This window comes from Meles meles, chromosome X (genome assembly GCF_922984935.1).
Source record: "Meles meles chromosome X, mMelMel3.1 paternal haplotype, whole genome shotgun sequence".
NCBI lineage: Eukaryota > Metazoa > Chordata > Mammalia > Carnivora > Mustelidae > Meles > Meles meles.
The window spans coordinates 41,569,469-41,592,879 of NC_060087.1; the positions used below are offsets into that span (position 1 = coordinate 41,569,469).

The 23,411-nt window shown below is 41.5% G+C and overlaps 1 protein-coding gene across 2 annotated transcripts in view; it reads left to right on the plus strand.

The window, feature by feature from the left end:
- The first annotated feature begins 1,163 nt into the window (after positions 1-1,163).
- Positions 1,164-23,411, plus strand: part of RP2 (RP2 activator of ARL3 GTPase) — a 49,451-nt gene continuing 27,203 nt past the window's right edge. For both annotated transcript variants that reach the window (XM_045996441.1, XM_045996440.1), the window contains exon 1: positions 1,164-1,425. In XM_045996441.1, coding sequence (XP_045852397.1) covers positions 1,324-1,425 — 102 coding nt within the window. In that variant the 5' untranslated portion in view covers positions 1,164-1,323. The remainder of the gene's footprint in view (positions 1,426-23,411) is intronic.

A 23,411-nucleotide genomic window follows, 5' to 3' on the forward strand; every position in this document is an offset into this window, starting at 1 on the left:
GCAGAGGGAGAGGGAGAGAGAATCTTAAACAAGCCCAGAATCTTAAACCCAGAACAGCCTGGGGCCGCCGAGAGCTCCTTCTCACCCCCTGAGATCATGCCCTGAACCAATATCAAGAGTCCCACACTTAACCGACTGAGCCACCGAGGCACCCTTTTCTATCACATAAGCAATACATGTGTATTGCAGTAAACTTGGCCCAAATGTAACAAATGTTAATATTTAGTGTATATATATTTAATACCTTCACACAAACCCTATACCATTTGCTTAGAGCTGACTGCTTATATGGCAATGCTTATGTCCTCCACTAGGCTATAAATTTCACAAGAAGAACCCCTTTACTATAACCCCCTCTCCCTCATGACACACACACTTAAGTCACTTTCTTTGATAAGGAATATAGAAAAGAGGTTATAAATACTTCCTTCACTAGCATGCATTCATTCATGCATTCATTTGACAAACGTTTTACTGAGCATCTACCGTGGAGCAGAGCCAGGCCTAGGGAATTCAAAGATACATGCTCTTTTAAGAAAGGCCTTTTGGCCTCAAGAAATTCACATTTCCAAAAGGGAAAGAATACACAAATAATTATTTTACTAAGTACTTGTGCAATTTCAGAGTGATACGTAGGAATATTAAGAAAGCACAGAAGAGGAGGCAAAAGTGGGTGTGTGGTTGGGGGAAGTTTCCGGAGGGGCGACACTAGTCGGACGATGTGGCGGGAGGGAGGGGGGAAAGTTACGAATTTCAGGGCCTCTTCCTGTGTCAGCTGCAATTCCTGTTCCCTCACCACTTGCATCATAAAACTGAAGCTTAATGTTCAACTAGGGAGCCTGCCCGCGCCTAAAACTTGGTAACTGAGAGCCAAGGGCAAAAAGACAAACCTGCCAAAGCTGGACCCTGTGCGGCTAGAGAGCCCCACGGTGTCCTCGGAGGGGCGGGGCCGGACTAGGGGGCGGGGTCCGCTGTGCGTGCGCCTGAGCCCCCAGGACCCGCCACTGGGGGCTGGCGCTGGAGCGGGGCGTGGATTGGTTGTGTGGGTACGTCGACCTCTCCTCATAGGCCGCGCAGGGCTGCTCTCGGGGCTTTGATTGGCTCACTGGGCGCTGAATGGTCATTGGCTGCAATGGGTCGTCTGGGCGACTGAGAGGAAAAAAGAGAAGGGGTGTTGGGCCTGGCGGGCTAACCCGGGCTGGGGACGGCTGGGCCGTTTCGCTCGGCGGTGTCCGAAGAGCTGCGGGGCCCGGGCGCCCGGGGTTCAGGCCACACTCCCAGGCGATACCTGAACGAGCGGGCCGGCGGGGAGTGTCCGGGACCATGGGGTGCTTCTTCTCCAACAGGCGGAAGGCTGAGAAGGAGTCGCAGCCCGAGGGCGGGGAGGGGCGGCCGAAGCAGTACAGCTGGGACCAGCGCGAGAAGGTAACCAAAGTCCCGTGACCCCTGGTCTCAGCCCTTACGAGCCTCCCGGCAAGGGTCCCTTGCGGCCCGGGAGCGCCGAGGGGGCCGACCCAGCAGCTGCAGCTCTCTTGCGTGCGCTCTCCTCTCCCACGCGAGTAGTTGAAGTCGGGGGGAGTGACTTTTTGGGGTGCGGTGAAATACCCCGCTGGAGGGGGCGTCACGGGGAATTGTGAAGCGGTGCAGGGGGCCTTAGAGCTGATTGTCAGAGCTCTGGAGGCTTTCCTTGCGGTCCCAGGATGGACTCCAGGGAAAGAGGTCGTGAATGCCCCGAATCTCAAATCTGCTCATTTCACCCGCAGCGCCCAGCGGGGTTTTGTCCAGTCCTCGAGTTACACGTGGGACCGATTCTCATCTTTTTTCGCGGCTCATGTTCGTCTGTGACTGTTTTCTCTTTTGTCTGCCCTAGCCGGTAAATCTCTTTGGTGCCTAATGGTATATTCCACTGCTGAATTTTCTCAGTTAACAAAGTGGACTCTTGAACGTATGGCTTTGCTTTTTCCTCCTCTTCCAGTTACCCAAAGGGAATAATGAAAATCGAAATCAGTCTTGACACGTATGTCAGGACTGTATGGTGAAAATAACCAGCATAAACCAAGCAATATTTTGCTGTTGTTTTCAATGAATGAAAACGCCCTTCTTTTCACTTTTGTATATAGCCAGCAATGAGACAGCTTTGAAACGTCCCCTAGTGTTGCACAAAACACACTTAGTCATAAATTTCATAATGTTTCCTCTTTCCTCATAGTTCTGCATTTCGTGCTTAGTAAAATACTTTGATAGGTTTGGCAATTATTTTTCTTTTCCAAACAAAAGGATGTTTAGGGGGTATAGCTCAGTGGTAGAGCATTTGACTGCAAAAGGATGTTTAAATAAATGTTATGAACAGTTACCTCCTTGCTTGATGGAACATATATTGGCCCGTGGATACTTTATAGTGAAGTTCAAATTCATGTTATGATTTCATAGATCTTCCTGCATGATTTTCAATCACCAGAATGATTTATTCATGGAAACTCAGTTCTCCAAGTGTCAGATTTAAGCAATGGGAAGCTTTTTGCAGAATTCTGAACTGCATCTTTCTACCCAGTTTCTCAGATCTTTCTTGGGTTGTATGGTATATTAATTCTCTTATCTATACTTGATAGCATCATTTTATTGCATAGGAATGGAAAATACTATGCTTTCTGTCATAGAAGATTGCACCTGTCATTCGAAGTTACGTGGTGGACAGTTTTTAAAAGATTGATTTCCTCAGCCTTAGTATTTCTAACAACACTCTTTAACCTTGAATTCTCTGTCATAGAGAGGCTTGTGTATTTGATTTTTACTTGAGCTTTTTGTTTTGAAACCATAGGCTAAAATGAAAGTGCTTTCATTTATTTATTTATTTATTTATTTATTTATTTCGAGTAGTCTCAGTTGCCCTTTGACTCATTACTTCATAAAGATGGTCTTACAGTTAACCTTTATTAACGTAATGTTCAGGTTAGTTAGCATCTCATGTTAATCTTTCTCCCTTTATTTATTTATTTTTAGATTTTATTTATTTATTTATTTGAGATAAAGTGATGGAGAGGGAAGAGCAGACTCTGGGCTGAGCACACAGCCCAATGCAGAGCTCTTCCACCAGCTTGAGATCATGACCTGAGCCAAAATCAAGAGCCAGAGACCCAACTGACTGAGCCACCCAGGCTCCTCTTTCTCCTTTTAGTTACATGGGTGTATTCTGTGATTTTTTTTTCTTTTACCAACTTCTAAACTTTTTGCCCATATGAGCAGATAGTAAACTTTCATTTGTAGACAGTTTTGAGCTCACAGGGAATAGTTTTGAGCTTACAGGGAATATAATAACAGTACTAGTAGGTACTGTAGTTGTAGAGGTGTAAGACATATTACTGGGTATGTAAAATAAGTTCATGCTTCTGATACTGTGCATAGTAAAAGTTAAAGTATTGATCAACTTACCTAATCAGAATTTTTCTAACTAAATGAACATTATATTTTGAAAACAACCCAGTTAAAAAAATCTGTTGGATCATTAGAGAAAGAGAATTACTAGTTTACATTTTGAGACAGTGGAGGTACCACATTTCCCAACATTGCTTTTCCTTTAGGGGATTTTTTTCTTTAGGAGTATTCTATTTTACTTTGATTTGATTTGGTTTGATTTGTCAGAGAGAGCACGCTAGCACAAGAGCACAAACAGAGGGAACAGCAGGCAGAGAGAGAAGCAGGCTCCCCGCTGAGCAAGGAGCCTGATGTGGGACCCTGGGACCCTGGGATCATGACCTGAGCCAGAGGCAGACAACTTAACTGACTGAGCCACTCAGACATCCCTTCCTTTGGAATCATTAGGAGCATACTCTAGGGTGCCTCATTTTATATGATTTTAAAGATTTTTTTTCTAGTTCTTTATCTCTCATGAGGCCAATTTAGGCTAGTGTACGAATGTTCTGTATTAGTCCAGTGATACTTCTACTGAGTTTAGAACAGTCTTGCTTGCTCCTAAAAGATTTTAGTTGTACTTTAAAAGGAACAGAATGCAAATACAACCCAGAGAATGTAAATGAGATACGTTTTAAAATTACATCAGACAATTACCATTCAACTTTAAAAACATAATCTGTTGCCTGAAAAGTTTCCTTGCAATTTGGAAAAGTGGTGTTTAAATTTTTCCTTAGGTTGTGTACTCAGAGTATCTTTGTCGAGAGGCACCCTCTGGGCTTTGGGTTTTGAGTTGTGTAATTGGGTCAGTCTTGGGGGACTGAAGCTAGGAGCAATTGTCTCAATTAGAATGTTTGGAGACTGAGTGTTGTCATGGCGACTGATACACTGTAATCAACAGTGTATGAAGCTTATGTTCTATTGCTGCTAACTTTGAAAAAGTGAAAAGCTTACTGTACAATTACTACATTGGCATGAGAAATATTTTTCGATTGTAAGATTTTTTAAAAAGTCATAACATATAGGGGCGCCTGGGTGGCTCAGTGGGTTAAGCCTCTGCCTTCGGCTCAGGTCATGATCTCAGGGTCCTGGGATTGAGCCCCACATCGGGCTCTCTGCTCAGCAGGGATCCTGCTTCCCCCTCTCTCTCTGCCTGCCTCTCTGCCTACTTGTGCTCTCTCTCTCTGTCAAATAAATAAATAAAATCTTAAAAATATTCATAACATATAGTGTGTTATTAGTGTCCGGGGTAGAATTTAGTGATTCATCAGTTGCATATAACACCCTGTGCTTAATTCCATTAAGGGCCCTCCTTAATGCCCATTCCGCAATTACCCCATCCTGTCACCCCCCTCCCCTCCAGCAGCCCTCTGTTCATTCCCTATTGTCAAGAGTCTCTTGTGGTTTACCTCTCTCTCCATTTTTACCTTATTTTATTTTTCCTTCCCTTCCCCTGTGTTCATCTGTTTTGTTTCTTAAGTTCCACATATAAGTGAAATCATATGGTATTTGTCTTTGTCTTACTTAGTTCACTTAGTGTAATACCCTCTAATTCCATCCATTTTTAAATTACTTGGAAAGAAATGCTTTTATCCTTTTTATCTGTATGCTTCCTCTCATGGCTAGGCAAATTATGCAATATATAGGTACTCAAACACCAAGAAAGACTCAAAATTATAAAAATTATCCCTGCCTTTAAAGAGCTGACTGCTTTTATTGAGTTAAAATAGGAAATACTTAAGTGCAAACAAGGAAAAGATGAGTGGTACAGAAAAGTAGTTTTCATTTTCTAGTTATTCATACCATTACTTCTCCTAGATGATAGAAATGAGGATTAGTCCTCTAAACAATGATGGCATAAGTATGAAAATTGTGAATTTGAGTATGGGCAATAACACATCATGTGTCCATTACATTTGGATCATATTTGATAGAAATAAAACTAAACAAAAGCCTTATACCAGAAATTCAAGTAACTGCATTTTATTCGGTGTCTGTTTCATGACTTTGGATAAAGCAGTCCATTCATGGATTTCAGGTTCTTGGCTATAAAATGCAACAGTGCCAAAGATTTCTCTCCTGTTTAACAGGGTGAAGCACTGTCCTGACAAAAGGGGGTTAGACAGTAATGATCACCCCTGAAGATAGAACTCAGACCAGAGATTGGACAGGACAGAACCGGTCTTATTATAAAAGCAGATCATAATTCCTGGGGTGGTTTCTCAGTGGAAGGCGTGACTTTGTGAGGAACTGATCTCCACATTAGTCAAAAGATTCAGATAGTGGTTTGATGGCCACTTATTAGAAAGAAGGGTCTGCTCTGAGTAGGGGGCTAGATGCTGTTTTTAGCCTGTAAAGTACGTATTCTAGGTATCCATTGCTGCCTACCAAACCAAACTGCTCTAAAACTCAGTGGCTTAGACTAATGGCAAGTATTTATTTTGTTCACAACTTGGCAATTTGGGTAGGGTATAGCAAGGTTGGCTATCTGCCACATCAGATGCAGCAGCTCGACTGGGGGCCCTAAGGATCTCCTTTCAATATGGCTTAATGGCAGTGCTGGCTGGCAAGTTGATCCTGGAGTTTGGCTAGGCTGAGGGCCAGCGGCCTCTTCATGCAGTCTAGGCTTCTGCACAGCATGGTGGCTGGGTTCCAAGGGCAGGTGTCCTCTAAGAGAGGCCAGGAGAAGCTGCATGGCTTTTTGAACTAGCCTCTTAAGTGCTGTAGCCTTACTTTGTCACATTCTCTTGGTTGAGGTAGTCACAAATGCCCACCCATTTGGAGGAGGATCAAAGAATTTGTCTACAGGTTTTAAATCTTTTACATAAAGTTGTGGTTACTTTGTTACTTTGTTTTTTGAAGGTGGTAAGTAGCTCTTTGTTTATTCATTTTATGAACAGCTTTATCACTAATCATTAGGGAAGTGCAGATTAAAACCACAGTGAGAGGTGCCTGGGTGGCTCAGTCCGTTAAGCCTCGGGGGTCTTGATTTCAGGCTCAGGTCATGATCTCAGGGTCATGAGATAGAGCCCCATGTTGCGCTTGGCACTCAGTGGGGAGTCTGCTCGAGATTCTCTCCCTCTCCCTTTGCTCCTCCCCCCGCTCAAGAGCATGGTCTTTCTTTCTCAAATAAATAAATAAATCGTTAAAAAAATACAATGACATATCACGTCACACCTACCAGAATGGCTAAAATCAAAAACTCAAGAAACAACAAGCGTTGGCGAGGATGCGGAGCAAAAGGCATCCTCTTGCACTGTTGCTGTTGGTAGAAATGCACGCTGGTGTGAAATACGAGGTGGAAGCTCCTCAAAAAATAAAAAGTAGAACTACCCCACTATCCCATAATCACACTACTGGGTAGTTGCCCAAAGAATGCGAAAACACTAATTTGCACCCTGTGTTTATTGCAGCATCATTCATAATAGCCAAATTATGGAAGCAGCCCAAGTGTCCCATCAATAGATGAATGGATAAAGAAGATGTGGTGTCCATGTAATGGAATAATACTCAGCCACAGAAGAAATGAAATCTTGCCATTTGCAACAACATGGATGGAGCTAGAGAGTATAATGCTAAACGAAATAAGCCAGTCAAAGAAAGACAAATAGCATATGATTTCACTTATGTGGAGTTAAAGAAACAAAACAAATGAACAAAGGAAAAAAAAGACAAACCAGAAAACAGACTTGTAACTGTGAGGAACAAACTGATGATTACCAGAGGGCAGGTTGTTGGGGGAGGGGGATGAGTAAAACAGGTGAAGGGGATCAAGAGTATACTTACCTTGACAAGCACTGGGTAATGTATGGAACTGTTGAATCACTATATTGTACACCTGAAACATAACATTATATGTTAACTACACTGGAATGAAAATTTGAAAACCAGAAAAATATATCTTTAGTCCTAAAAAGGACTAGAAATAAATGTCTAAATTATCTAAAGTTTTGGTAAGAAGCACACCTTATTTTTATAATCAGATATACTTGCAGTGTATGTAAATAGAAATATTAATAAAAATGATTTCTGGGGGAAAATGTGATTAATGAATGGATACCTATAAAAGACTAATACAGATTTCTGCTTGACTCTTATTTTATTATAGTTCTATTCAAATTTGTATAAGCATGAAGCCAGGCATAAATCCCATATGTTTACACCATCCTAAAATGATTAAATAAAAAGAAAAATTGAGGCACATGGCAGTATGAAGCTAATAAAATTGAGCAGTTTTAATATAAAAAATAGCTTTATTGACATACATCTACCATTCAGTTTACTCACTTCAAGTATACAGTTCAGTAGTTTTAGTAAGTTCACAGGGTTATGATACCATCACTATAATTTTAGAACATTTTCATTCCGCACAAAAGAAACCCATACCTATTAGTAGTTATTCCCACTTCCTCCCCTCCCCCCCACCACCTTGGGAAACCACAATTTTAGTTTCTATCTCGGCAGATTTGCCTCTTTTACACATTTCATATAAATGGAATCACACAGTATTTGACATTTTGTTACTGGCTTCTTTCACTTAGCATGTCTTTGAGAGTCATGCATATTGTAGCAAGTATCAGTGCATTATTCCTTTTTATTAGGGAATACTAGTCAACAGAATAGATATTTACTTATAAATTTTACTTGTCCGATTTATTTATCCATTCATCAGTTGATGGACATTTGGGTTGTTTCCATTTTTCGGCCATTACAAATAATGCTGCTATGAATATTTGTGTATAATTTTTTTTTTTTTTAAAGATTTTATTTATTTATTTGACAGAGAGAGATCACAAGTAGGCAGAGAGGCAGGCAGAGAGAGAGGAGGAAGCAGGCTCCCCACGGAGCAGAGAGCCCGATGCGGGGCTCGATCCCAGGACCCTGAGATCATGACCTGAGCCGAAGGCAGCGGCTTAATCCACTGAGCCACCCAGGCGCCCTATAATTTTTTATGTGGACATAATATTTCTCTTGGGGATATACCTAGGCATGGTATTCCTGAGTCATATAGTAATTCTATGTTTAACTTTTTGAAGATCTGAACTTTTTTAAAGTGTCTGCACCATTTTATATTTCTACCAACAGTGTGCTGAGGGTTCAAACTTCTTCACTTACATAAAGTTTTGGTAAAGGGGAAAAGCACAGAGAGTGAAAAGTATATAGGACTGGGGTTTTAATTTGTATTCTGTACGCCAGTATACCTCATTGGGGAAGGCCTTTAGCTTTTCCAGCTCTCAATTTCCTAACATCCACTCCAGTTCTCTAATTCTTTGAGCGTCTCTGGGCAGGGAGGGTAAGCATGGCTAGATGCATTCAGGCAAATCAGGGTGAACAAAGGGAATGTGATAGGATGTAAAATTAGGTTAAGATTAAGTTAGATGGTATGGAAAATCCTTTTCAAACCTAAAATTTCATAATTCTATTTTGTGGTTATGAATTTAGCAACACAGTGAACTAATATACAGTGTTTCACCTTCTTTTGTCCTCAGTGTATGCAAGATCAAGGTACTGGTATTTATTATTCTTTCTTTTTTTTAGAAAATTTTATTTATTTATTTAACAGAGATCACAGGTAGGCAGAGAGGTAGGCAGAGAGAGGGGGAAGCAGGCTCCCCGCTGAGCAGAGAGCCTGATGTGGGGCTCAGTCCCAGGACCCTGAGATCATGACCTGAGCTGAAGGCAGAGGCTTTAACCCACTGAGCCACCCAGGCGCCCCTATTATTATTTCTATAATTACATGGCACTGCCATTTTCATTTATGAAATAACCTTTCAGTTATGTAGCTGTGTAGTCCTGAAACTGATTTAATGATGTTGAAATTTTTTAAAAGATTTTATTTCCTTATTTGACAGAGAGAGAGAGATCACAAGTAGGCAGAGAAGCAGGCAGAGAGAGAGGGGGAAGCAGGCTCCCTGCTGAGCACAGAGCCCAATGCGGGGCTTGATCCCAGGACCCTGAGATCATGACCTGAGCCAAAGGCAGAGGCTTAACCCACTGAGCCACCCAGGCGCCCCACAATGTTGAAATTTTTTTTTCCTATTTAAATTTTTTATTTCTTATATTTTCTATAAACATATAATGTATTTTTATCCCCAGGGGTACAGGTCTGTGAATCGCCAGGTTTACACACTTGACAGCACTTACCATAGCACATACCCTCCCCAATGTCCATCACCCCCCTCCCCCTCTCCCAACCCCACCTCCCCCCAGCAACCCCCAGTTTGTTTTGTGAGATTAAGAGTCACTTATGGTCGGGGCGCCTGGGTAGCTCAGTGGGTTAAAGCCTCTGCCTTCGGCCCAGGTCATGATCCCAGGTCCTGGGATCGAGCCCCGCATCGGGCTCTCTGCTCGGCAGGGAGCCTGCTTCCTCCTCCTCTCTCTCTCTCTCTCTCTCTGTCTACTTGTGATCTCTCTCTGTCAAATAAATAAATAAAATCTTTAAAAAAAAAAAGTCACTTATGGTTTGTCTCCCTCCCAATCCCATCTTGTTTCATTTATTCTTCTCCTATCCCCCTAACCCCCCATGTTGCATCTCCACGTCCTCATATCATGGAGATCATATGATAGTTGTATTTCTCCAATTGACTTATTTCACTAAGCATGATACCCTCTAGTTCCATCCACGTTGTCGCAAATGGCAAGATTTCATTTCTTTTGATGGCTGCATAGTATTCCGTTGTATATATATACCACATCTTCTTTATCCATTCATCTGTTGATGGACATCTAGGTACTTTCCATAGTTTGGCTATTGTAGACATTGCTGCTATAAACATTTGGGTGCACGTGCCCCTTCGGATCACTACGTTTGTATCTTTAGGGTAAATACCCAGTAGTGCACTTGCTGAGTCATAGGGTCATTCTATTTTCAACATTTTGAGGAACCTCCATGCTGTTTTCCAAGTGGTTGCACCAGCTTGCATTCCCACCAACAGTGTAGGAGGGTTCACCTTTCTCCGCATCCTCGCCAGCATCTGTCATTTCCTGACTTGTTAATTTTAGCCATTCTGACTGGTGTGAGGTGGTATCTCATTGTGGTTTTGATTTGTATTTCCCTGATGCCGAGTGACGTGGAGTACTTTTTCATGTGTCTGTTGGTCATCTGGATGTCTTCTTTGCAGAAATGTCTGTTCATGTCCTCTGCCCATTTCTTGATTGGGTTGTTTGTTCTTTGGGTGTTGAGTTTGAGAAGTTCCTTATAGATTTTGGACACTAGCCCTTTATCTGATATGTTGTTTGCAAATATCTTCTCCCATTCTGTCAGTTGTCTTTTGGTTTTGTTAACTGTTTCCTTTGCTGTGCAAAAGCTTTTGATCTTGATGAAATCCCAATAGTTCATTTTTGCCCTTGCTTCCCTTGCCTTTGCTGATGTTCCTAGGAAGATGTTGCTGCAGCTGAGGTCGAAGAGGTTGCTGCCTGTGTTCTCCTCAAGGATTTTGATGGATTCCTTTCTCACATTGAGGTCCTTCATCCATTTTGAGTCTATTTTCATGTGTGGTGTAAGGAAGTGGTCCAATTTCATTTTTCTGCATGTGGCTGTCCAATTTTCCCAGCACCATTTATTGAAGAGGCTGTCTTTTTTCCATTGGACATTCTTTCCTGCTTTGTCGAAGATTAGTTGACCATAGAGTTGAGGGTCTATTTCTGGGCTCTCTATTCTGTTCCATTGATCTATGTGTCTGTTTTTGTGCCAGTACCACGCTGTCTTGATGATGACAGTTTTGTAATAGAACTTGAAGTCCGGAATTGTGATGCCACCAACTTTGGCTTTCTTTTTCAATATTCCTTTGGCTATTCGAGGTCTTTTCTGGTTCCATATAAATTTTAGGATTATTTGTTCCATTTCTTTGAAAAAAATGGATGGTATTTTGATAGGGATTGCATTAAATGTGTAGATTGCTTTAGGTAGCATAGACATTTTCACAATATTTATTCTTCCAATCCAGGAGCATGGAAGATTTTTCCATTTCTTTGTGTCTTCCTCAATTTCTTTCATGAGTACTTTATAGTTTTCTGCATATAGATTCTTAGCCTCTTTGGTTAGGTTTATTCCTAGGTATCTTAACAGTTTTGGGTGCAATTGTAAATGGGATTGACTCTTGAATTTCTCTTTCTTCTGGCTTGTTGTTGGTGTACAGAAATGCAACTTATTTCTGTGCATTGATTTTATATCCAGAGACTTTACTGAATTCCTGTACAAGTTCTAGCAGTTTTGGAGTGGAGTCTTTTGGGTTTTCCACATATAGTATCATATCATCTGCGAAGAGTGATAGTTTGACTTCTTCTTTGCCGATGTGGATGCCTTTAATTTCCTTTTGTTGTCTGATTGCTGAGGCTAGGACTTCTAGTACTATGTTGAATAGCAGTGGTAGATAATGGACATCCCTGCCGTGTTCCTGACCTTAACGGAAAAGCTTTCAGTTTTTCTCCATTGAGAATGATATTTGCGGTGGGTTTTTCATAGATGGCTTTGATAATATTGAGGTATGTGCCCTCTATCCCTACGCTTTGAAGAGTTTTGATCAGGAAGGGATGCTGTACTTTGTCAAATGCTTTTTCAGCATCTATTGAGAGGATCATATGGTTCTTGTTCTTTCTTTTATTCATGTGTTGTATCACATTGATTGATTTGCGGATGTTGAACCAACCCTGCAGCCCTGGAATAAATCCCACTTGGTCGTGGTGAATAATCCTTTTAATGTACTGTTGAATCCTATTGGCTTGTATTTTGGTGAGAATTTTTACATCTGTGTTCATCAAGGATATTGGTCTGTAATTCTCTTTTTTGGTGGAATCCTTGTCTGGTTTCGGGATCAAGGTGATGCTGGCCTCATACAATGAGTTTGGAAGTTTTCCTTCCATTTCTATTTTTTGGAACAGTTTCAGGAGAATAGGAATTAGTTCTTCTTTAAATGTTTGGTAGAATTCCCCTGGGAAGCCGTCTGGCCCTGGGCTTTTGTTTCTTTGGAGATTTTGGATGACTGTTTCAATCTCCTTACTGGTTATGGGCCTGTTCAGGTTTTCTATTTCTTCCTGGTTCAGTTGTGGTAGTTCATTTTTTTTTAAAGATTTTATTTATTTATTTGACAGAGAGAGAGAGATCACAAGTAGGCAGAGAGGCAGGCAGAGAGAGAGGAGGAAGCAGGCTCCCTGCGAAGCAGAGAGCCCGATGTGGAGCTCAATCCCAGAACCCTGAGATCATGACCTGAGCCATAGGCAGTGGCTTAATCCACTGAGCCACCCAGGCACCCCGTGGTAGTTTATATGTCTCTAGGAATGCATCCATTTCTTGCATATTGTCAAATTTGTTGGCGTAGAGTTGCTTATAGTATGTTCTTATAATTGTCTGTATTTCTGTGGTGTTAGTTGTGATCTCTCCTCTTTCATTCATGATTTTATTTATTTGGGTCCTTTCTCTTTTCTTTTTGATAAGTCTGGCCAGGGGTTTATCAATTCTTTCAAAGAACCAGCTCCTAGTTTCATTGCTTTTTTTATTGTTTTTTTGGTTTCTATTTCATTGATTTCTGCTCTGATCTTTATGATTTCTCTTCTCCTGATGGGTTTAGGGTTTCTTTCTTGTTCTTTCTCCAGCTCCTTTAGGTGTAGGGTTAGGTTGTGTACTTGAGACCTTTCTTGTTTCTTGAGAAAGGCTTGTACCGCTATATATTTTCCTCTCAGGACTGCCTTTGCTGTGTCCCACAGATTTTGAACCCTTGTGTTTTCATTATCATTTGTTTCCATGAATTTTTTCAATTCTTCTTTAATTTCCTGGTTGACCCATTCATTCTTTAGAAGGATGCTGTTTAGTCTCCATGTATTTGGGTTCTTTCCAGCTTTCCTCTTGTGATTGAGTTCTAGCTTCAGAGCATTGTGGTCTGAAAATATGCAGGGAATGATCCTAATCTTTTGATACCGGTTGAGACCTGATTATGACCCAGGATGTGATCTATTCTGGAAAATGTTCCATGCGCACTAGAGAAGAATGTGTATTCCTTTGCTTTGGGATGAAATGTTCTGAATATATCTGTGATGTCCATCTGGTCCAGTGTGTCATTTAAGGCCTTTATTTCCTTGTTGATCTTTTGCTTGGATGATATATCCATTTCAGTGAGGGGAGTGTTAAAGTCCCTTACTATTATTGTATTATTATTGATGTGTTTCTTTGATTTTGTTATTAATTGGTTTACATAGTTGGCTGCTCCCACGTTAGGGGCATAGATATTTAAAATTGTTAGTTGTTTTTGTTGGACAGACCCTTGGAGTATGATATAGTGTCCTTCCTCATCTCTTATTATAGCCTTTGGCTTAAAATCTAATTGATCTGATATAAGGATTACCACCCCAGCTTTCTTCTGATGTCCGTTAGCATGGTAAATTGTTTTCCACCCCCTCACTTTAAATCTGGAGGTGTCTTTGCATCTAAATTGAGTTTCTTCTAGGCAACATATTGATGGGTTTTGTTTTTTTATCCATTCTGATACCCTGTGTCTTTTGATTGGGGCATTTAGCCCATTAACATTCAGGGTAACTATTGAGAGATATGAATTTCTTGCCATTGTATTGCCTGTAAGGTGACTGTTACTGTATATTGTCTCTGTACCTTTCTGATCTACTACTTTTAGGCTCTCTCTTTGCTTAGAGGACCCCTTTCAATATTTCCTGTAGAGCTGGTTTGGTGTTTGCAAATTCTTTCAGTTTTTGTTTGTCCTGGAAGCTTTTGATCTCTCCTTCTATTTTCAATGATAGCCTAGCTGGATAGAGTATTCTTGGCTGCATGTTTTTCTCATTTAGTGCTCTGAATATATTATGCCAGCTCTTTCTGGCCTGCCAGGTCTCTGTGGATAAGTCTGCTGCCAATCTAATATTTTTACCATTGTATCTGACAGACTTCTTTTCCCGGGCTGCTTTCAGGATTTTCTCTGTGTCACTAAGACTTGTAAATTTTACTATTAGGTGACGGGGTGTGGACCTATTCTTGTTGACTTTGAGGGGGGTTCTCTGCATCTCCTGGATTTTGATGTTTGTTCCCTTTGCCATATTAGGGAAATTCTCTCCAATAGTTCTCTCCAATAGACCTTCTGCTCCCCTCTCTCTTTCTTCTTCTTCTGGAATCCCAATTATTCTAATGTTGTTTCGTCTTATGGGGTCACTTATCTCTCGAATTCTCCCCTCGTGGTCCAGTAGCTGTTTGTCCCTCTTTTGCTCAGCTTCTTTATTCTCTGTCATTTGGTCTTCTATATCACTAATTCTTTCTTCTGCCTCATTTATCCTAGCAGTGAGAGCCTCCATTTTTGATTGCACCTCATTAATAGCTTTTTTAATTTCAACTTGGTTAGATTTAATTCTTTAATTTCTCCAGAAAGGGCTTTTATATCTCCAGAGAGGGTTTCTCTAATATCTTCCATGCCTTTTTTGAGCCCGGCTAGAATCTTCAGAATCGTCATTCTGAACTCTTGATCTGACATATTACCAATGTCTGTGTTGATTAGGTCCCTAGCCTTCGGTACTGCCTCTTGTTCTTTTGTTTGTGGTGATTTTTTCCGCCTTGTCATTTGTCCAGATAAGAGGATATGAAGGATCAAATAAAATACTAAAAGGGTGGCAAAGACCCCAGAAAAATGCGCTGTAACCAAATCAGAAGAGACCCCAAATTGTGGGGGCGAGAAAGGGGATAAAAAGAGGTTCAGGGATACCTGGGTGGCTCAGCCAGTTAAGTGCCTGTCTTCGGCTCAGGTCATGATCCCAGGGTCCTGGGATCAAGTCCCACGTTGGGCTCCCTGCTCAGCCGGGAGCCTGCTTCTCCCTCTGCCCACTGCTGTACCTACTTGTGTGTGCGTGCTCTCTCGCTCTCTCTGGCAAATAAATAAATACTTTAAAAAAAAAAAGAGGTTCAGAAAAAAAAAGAAAGAAATTAAACAAAGAAAAATATAAAAAAGAAAGAAATATATATTTTAGATAAACTAGTCAAAAAACGTCAAAAAAGAAAAGGGTAAAAGTTTTTAAAAATTTAGCAGAAGAAGAAAAAAGAAAGAAAAAAATTGAAAAAAAAAACTGAATTAACTGCAAGACTAAAGAATCATGGGGAGAAAGCCATGAGTTCCGTGTTTTGCTATCTCCTCCTCTGGAATTCCGCTGCTGCCCTAGGTATTGAACCTCCTTTCCTTGATAGATGAACTTCGTCCTGGCTGGATATTTTGTTGATCTTCTGGGGGAGGGGCCTGTTGTAGTTACTCTCAAGTGTCTTTGCCCGAGGCGGGATTGCACCGCCCTTACCGGGGCCGGACTAAGTAATCCGCTCGGGTTCGCTTTTGGGAGCTGCTGTTCCCTGAACGCTTTCCGTAGAGTTCTGGAGGACGGGAATGAAAATGGCGGCCTCCCAGTCTCCGTCCCGGAGGAGCCGAGAGCCCGGGGCCCCACTCCTCAGTGCGCCCCCAGAGGACAGCACCCAATCACTCCCGTATCCCCAGCCTCCAGCCACGCTCTGAGCTCACCCAGCCCGCGACCGGTTCAAGGTAACCCCGAGCTGAGCTCAGTCCTCAGCTCTGTCTCTGTAGCCAGCTTCTCCGTTCTAACACCTGCGAGCTCTGCGATACTCGGACACCCCCAATCCTTCTGTGACCCTGCGGGACCTGGGGCCACGCTGACCCCGCGTGGGCTTCACCCTGGTTTAGCCTCTGGAGCAATGTCCCTCAGTGGAACAGACTTTTAAAAGTCCTGATTTTGTGCTCCGTTCCTCCGCCGCTTGCCGGGAGCCGGCCCCGCCCCCCGCGGTCTATCTTCCCGTCGTTTTGGATTCTCTTCTCCACCAGTCCTACCTTTCAGAAAGTGGTTGATTTTCTGTTTCTAGAATTGCTGTTCTTCTCCTCTTTGATCTCCCGTTGGATTTGTAGGTGTTTGCAATGTTTAGATAAGCTATCGAGCTGATCTCCTGCTACCTGATGTAGTCTCAGCCTGCTACTTCTCCGCCATCTTGACTCCTCCCCCCCACAATGTTGAAATTTTAAGTAATTTTATTTTAAATGAAGTGTAACTTACATACAGTGAAATTTACCCCTTTAAAGTGTACAGTTATGAAAATCAAAACCACAATGAGATACCACTTCACACCAGTCAGAATGGCTAAAATTAACAAGTCAGGAAATGACAGATGCTGGTGAGGATGCGGAGAAAGGGAAACGCTCCTATGCTGTTGGTGGGAATGCAAGCTGGTGCAACCATTCCGGAAAACACTCATGAAAAGCATGGAGGTTCCTCAAAAAGTTGAAAATAGAGCTACCCTGTGACCCAGCAATCGCACTACTGGGTATTTACCCTAAAGATAAAAATGTAGTGATCTGAAGGGGCACGTGCACCCAAATGTTTATAGCAGCAATGTCCACAATAGCCAAACTATGGAAAGAACCTAGATGTCCATCAACAGATGAATAGATAAAGAAGCTGTGGTATATATATACAATGGAATACTGTGCAGCCATCAAAAAACCCTGAAATCTTGCCATTTGTGACAACGTGGATGGAACTAGAGGGTATTATGCTGAGCAAAATAAGTCAGTCAGAGAAAGACAATTGTCATATGATCTCCCTGATGAGGATGTTGAGAGGCAACATTGGGGGTTTGGGGGGTAGGAAAATAATCAATAAAACAAGATGGGCTTGGGAGGGAGACAAACCATAAGAGACTCTTAATCTCACAAAACAAACTGAGGGTTGCCGGGGCAGGGGGAAGGGGGTAGGGAGAGGATGGTGGGGTTATGGACATTGGGGAAAGTGTGTGTTATGGTGAGTGCTGTGAAGTGTGTAAACCTGGCGATTCACAGACCTGTACCCCTGGGGCTAATAATACAGTATATGTTAATAAAATTTTTTTTAATTAGAAAAATAAAAAAATAAAGTATACAGTTACGAGTTTTGGCAAATGAACATAGTTGAGTAACTGATCACCACAATCGAGATATAGAACAGTTCCATCGTACCTCCAAATTTCCTTGTGTTCCTTTTATAGTTGACTCCACCCCCAGCTTCTGATCAGTTTTTTTCATTTATCCCATCATGTTTCATTTTTTCCTTCCCTACCCCCACGACCCCTGCCCTGCCTTTAAATTCCTCATACCAGAGAAATCATATGATAGCTGTCTTTCTCTGATTGACTTATTCTGATCAGTTTTTTATCCTTGCAGTTTTGTCTTTTTTCAAAAAGTTTTATTTATTTAAGTAATCTCTACCACCCCACGTAGGACTCAAACTCTTGACCTGGTGATTAAGAGTTATACCCTCTACCAACTAAACCTGCCGGGCATCCTTATCCCTATAGTTCTTTTTTTTTTTAGAATGTCATATAAGTGGGATCATGTAGGTGTAACCTTTTGAGTCTGCCTTCTTTCACTTAGCATGATACTTTTAAAATTCATCCATGTCGTTGCATGTATCAGGAGTTCCTTTTTACTGTTGAGTAGTATTGCATTATATGGGTATACCATGTTTGTTTATCCGTTTACCAGTTGAGGAGCATTGGGGTTGTTTTCAGTCTGCGTAATTGTGAATAAAGCTACCATAATCATTTGCATGCAGTTTTTGAGTGAACGTAATTTTTCACTTCATTTGGGTGAATACCTAGGAGTGGGATTACTGACTCACATGGACATTTTATATCAAACTTTATAAGAAACTGCCAAACTATTTTCCAAAGTGGCTATGCCAGTTTGCATTCTTACCACCAACATGCGAGATACAGTTGCTATGCCACCAGCACTTGGTATGGTCAAGGTTTTTTTTTCTTTTTAATTTTAGCCATTCTAATAGGCATGTAGTGGTATTTCATTGTGGTTTAACTTGCATATCCCTGGTGACTAACAATGTTGAGGATTTTTCCATGTACTTATTTGCCATCCATATATTTACTTTGGTGAAGTGCTTATTAAAATCTTTTGCCCCTTTTTTACTAGTTTGTTTTCTTAACTGACTTTTGAGGCTTTTTTTTTATATATCCTGGATACAAATCCCTTGTCATATGTGTGTTTTGCAGATTTTTTCCCCAATTAATGATTTGTCTTCTCTTAACAGTGTCTTTTGAAGAACAAAAATTTTCTTTTTTTTTTACGATTTTATTTATTTATTTGACAGAGAGACACAGCAAGAGAGGGAACACAAGCAGGCGGAGTGAGAGAGGGAGAAGCAGGCTTCCTGCTGAGCACGGAGCCCGATGCGGGACTCGATCCCAGGACCCTGGGATCATCACCTGAGCTGAAGGCAGACGCTTAACGACTGAGGCATCCAGGCACCCCCCAAAATTTTCTATTTTGATAAAACTCCAGTTCTCAATTTTTTCTTTTGTGGATTGTGTTTTTGGTTTCACATCTAGAAAATCTTTGCCTAACCAAGATTACAACAATTTTCTCCACAAAGTTGTGGAGTTTTAGTTTTACAGCTGGGTTCTGTGATCCATTTGGAGTTAATTGCTATATATGGTGCAAAATGTGAGAGATTCTTTTTCTTTTTTTACATACAGATTTCCAGTTGTTCCAATAACATTTGTTGAAAAGACTATCCTTTCTGTATTGAATTGCCTTTGCACCTTTGCCAATGTAACATAAGTCTATTTCTGAACTCTCTACTCTGTTCCATTGATTTAAGTGCCAGTAAACATTGGTTTCTGTTTGAATATGGTTAAATGTGAAGAAGCAACCGAGAAAATATACTTAGGAGCCAGACTGCCTAGGTCTGAGACTGAGCTCAAGCACTTACTAACTGTGTGACTTGGGGCAAGTTGTTTAGCCTCTGAATAGCTAAATTTTCTCATCTGCAAAACAGAAATAATAGTACGCAACTCTTACAGGAGTTTTTATGAGTATTTTTAAAGAGATTTTCTTTATTTATTTGAGAGAGAGAGAGAAAGCGCACGTGGGCTGGGAGAGTGGAGCAGCCAAGGGGGAAGGAGAGAGCGGGCAGAGCCCATCACGGCTGGATCTCGCCACCGTGACATCATGACCTGAGCTGAAATCAGGAGTCAGGTGCTCAATCAACTAAAACCCATCGTGTCCCGGGGTTTTTATGATTATTGAGTGAATGATTATAAAGCAGTGAGAATGGTATCTCATACCTATAACAGTGCTTCTTACACTCCAGAGCTTTATTTTGGACTTCTTTGCAGACAGGCTTTCCACTGAAATTAACAAATTCGTCATTTCATCTCAGATAATCATTATGGAAGTTTACCCGTGGAGATGAATTTTACTGAATTTTCTTGCTGCTCAGTAAAACAATAAGATGTTTACTTTCATTTTCTGTTAGGAAAATACTGCTTAACTTCGTTTATTAGCTGTCTCAGGTGAATTGCAGCTGTTGAAATGTTTTCTTTGATTCTGAAAGTGTATCTACTGTCTTTTATGGATTGTAGTAAGAAATACAGCCTAAACTAAGCTCACTTCATAAGTGGCTCTCGTGAAAAGGTAGCTTGGAATATGACCTTTCCATGTTTGTGATTTGGGGCATTTTACTTGAGAACTAGTAACTCTTGCAAAATGACTATGGTGCTAAGCTTCAGATTATTTATTATTACTATTTTTTATTTTGAAGAACTTTCAGGATTTGTTGAGAAAAATACAGCAACATAAATCCTAAATTTCTCCTTTGTAGACCGCATTGACAGTCCAAATAATTTTATACTTTAGAACGCTTTAGCTTAGAGGATCTTTAACTATAGCATGAATTTCTCCCCATAACTAGAACTGAGGTGTCCAGATAAAATACTTAGAAGAATAGTAAAATTACATTTAACGTCTCATCATTGACAGTTGTTACAGACTGAGTATTTGTGTCCCTCCAAAATTCCCATGTTGGAGCCCTAACTCTCTGTGTGGCTGTGTTTGGAGATGGGACCTCAAAGGAAGTAATTAAGGTTAAAAGAGATCATAGGTTGGGGTCCTTATCTCATAGGATTAGTGTCCTTATGAGAAGCGACATCAGAGAGCTTGCCCTGCACTCACCAGGGAAGGCCATGTGAGGAGGATATAAGGGAGAAGGCAGCTGTTTGCTGTCTGCCAGCCAGAGAGAGAGGTCTCACAGGAAACCAACTGTGATGGCACCTTAATCTTGGACTTCCCAGCCTCCAGACTGAGAGACGTAAATTTCTGTTGTTTAAGCCATCTGATCTGTTATTTTGTTGTGGCAACCAGTCTTAGTCTGTCTCAGGCTGCCATAACAAAATAGCATAGACTAGGTGGCTTAAACAGCAGACATTTATTTATTAGATGGTTCTAGAGACTTGAGAAGTCCAAGATCAAGGTACCAGCAGATAGAGTGTCTGGTGTCAAAGATAAATACTGCTGGACATTAGTTAAAGCATTGAAAAGAGATTTTATTCGTAACTGCTGACAGTAGGGGACAGAGCTGAGCTGTGTTCCAGTTTGTGGAGAGGTGATTTCAGCAATTTTATTAGGAAAATGAGGGAGCAGGGAGAGTCAGAGAAGTGAAAATTACAAAGTTGGTCAGTGTAAATGTGATTAAACCAGCTGTGTTTGTTCACTCGCAGTTATCAAAGTTAGGATTCTGTCCTCCCACAGAGACTGGCAGACAGAGGCCCTGTCCTTCCTGGTAGTTATATTTCAAAGGAATGACTCTCAGGTCCTTGGAAAACATATTTCTGAGTTTTAAGACTTATATATTCACAACTGTGGAGCCCTTTTTAATCAATGCTCTAAAAAAGGGAGGTTGGGGGCCTATTATCAGGTATTAGCTAGAACACATAGTAAATTTCCCTGGCAGGAAAATTTTACCCCCCAGGGGTAGGGGGGGTAGGGTCCTTCTAGAGACATGGCTTGTGCTGCTAGAAGCCATGCTAGAGTTTGGTCAAGTCTCTCACAGCAGGGATTTGGACAGAATTGTAATGTGCCCAGAGTTCTACAGTTCTCACTGGTGAGGGCCTGCTCTCTGGCTCATATTTGGTTGCGTTACATTCTTGTGTACTCCACGGCTTTTCCTCTATTGTGTGCACAGGGAGCGAGGGAGACGGAGGGAGGAAGAGAGGGAGGTCTTTTCTTCTAAGAGCACTAATCTCATCATGAGGCCCTGCCCTTGTGACTTCTTTTAAACCTGAGTGGCTTAACTCCCCAGTACCCCAGTACCATCACTTCCGGGCTAGGGCTTCAACGTTTGAATTTGGAGAAGCTATTGGTATTCCATACTTAACACTTCAGGTGCAGACTAAGGTAGCAGCTCAGTGATTTCAAAGGTAAAAGTGGCTATTATTTGCAACAAGTCTTAACTGCAGCTTCTGATAGAGTACTAATTATATTATAAACAACATAGTTGAAATTTCTCAAATGCTATACATCTTATGTATCATTTCCATGCAAAACAAATTCGCTAAATTCCTTTAAGTAACAGGTATTAACTGTTTTTTTTTAAGATTTTACTTATTTGAGAGAGCACACATGGGGGTGGGGGCAGAGAGAATGGGAAAAGCAGAGCAGACTCCTCACTGAGCCAGGAGCCCGACCTGCGGATCCCAGGACCCCAAGATCAAGACCTGAGCCAAAGGCAGATGCTAAACCAACTCAGCCACCCAGGCGACCCTACTGTTTTATTTTTATCCAAACACTGGTTTGTTCCCTACTTAACTCTCAGATAAATGTGCTTGCAAATGTTTGAACTTGTTATCCGTATCTCAAGCAAAGATGATTTGGCCAGAATCTTGAACCCCAAATTAATTCCCCAGGAGAATACACACAGAGTTTTACATCAGAGTTTTAAGGAGTTTCTGGTGCAGTGAGATAAACCATAAGCTGAACCTTGAAGATTCTACTTGCCCATTGGGTTTGAGGCCTTGGTAGAGACAGGCCAACTCCTGGGCCCCTTTTCCCTATACCTAATCCTGGTGCTCTTGATCTTCTCAGCCCCACTGTGGGAGGTGGACTGGTGCCAAGGTGACAGGCTGAAGAAGACCAGACAATGTTTCTACGCCCCATAAGGCCTAAAGCAAAACTCTTGCATGTTCCCTTTTCTCCACTTTAAGGCCTGGATTAGATCCAGGTCCCATCAGCCTGCTCCATGCCCACATTCCCATTCCCTTCACTGGCCCTTCCAAGTGGAGGGCGGCCGCAGCTTGCTTTTACCACAGGTATGGCAGAGAAGAGAATGTAAAAAGAACCCCAGCACTGATATTAAGAGTGCCTCTGCCTCCTTCTGTGTAATTATCTTCCCACTCAGAAGTTGGCCAACTCGAACAGTGACCTGACTGAATGTCCCTGAGAATATCATGTTGTTCTTGATCATTATCAGGGTCTCTCTTCTGGAGAATGGGCAGTAGAGAAGTGTGTGATGACCAAACTTAGTTAACTCTTCACGTTCGTTTATTAAAGAGACGCATGGGGGCCACCTACCTCAGATTACACACTCTGAGGTAACAAAGATTAAGTAGTTAAAATGGATTCACTATTGGTGTGTGGAGGGCCTCTGGCTGCCAGGCACTGTTCTGGGTTCAGGGGGAAACAGGTGGGCAAAACAGATAATCCTTTCCCTCATGGAGCTTACGTCCATAATGGAGGATTGGTAGAATAAAGACAATAAATACAATGCCTTCATAGTGCATTAAAAGGAAACTAAGTGCTTTGGAGAAAAATAAAGAACGGTAAAGAGGTAGTAGTGGAGGAGGTGTTTCAGTTTTAAATAGATTGGTTACAGGAAGGGACGGACACTGGTATTTAATGTAATATAGGTACTCTGAAAAGGGAGAGCAGGCCTCTGGTTGAGGAAACTGGAAAGCTTCACAGAAGAAGTTTGACAGGTGGACAAGAACTAGGAGAAGGAAGGCCGTCTGGGCAAAAGAGAGTCAGAGGACGTAGGTCACAGCAAGTGCTTCCAGTCTACTGAAGAATAAATTCCCATAGGAGATCAATAGGACTTAGGAGTAAAATGTAAGTTGTTATCACATAATAGTGACTTACATTGAAAGATTTTCTGATACCGAACCATTTGCGCTCAACTTGGTTGTGGTGCTTTCTCTTTTT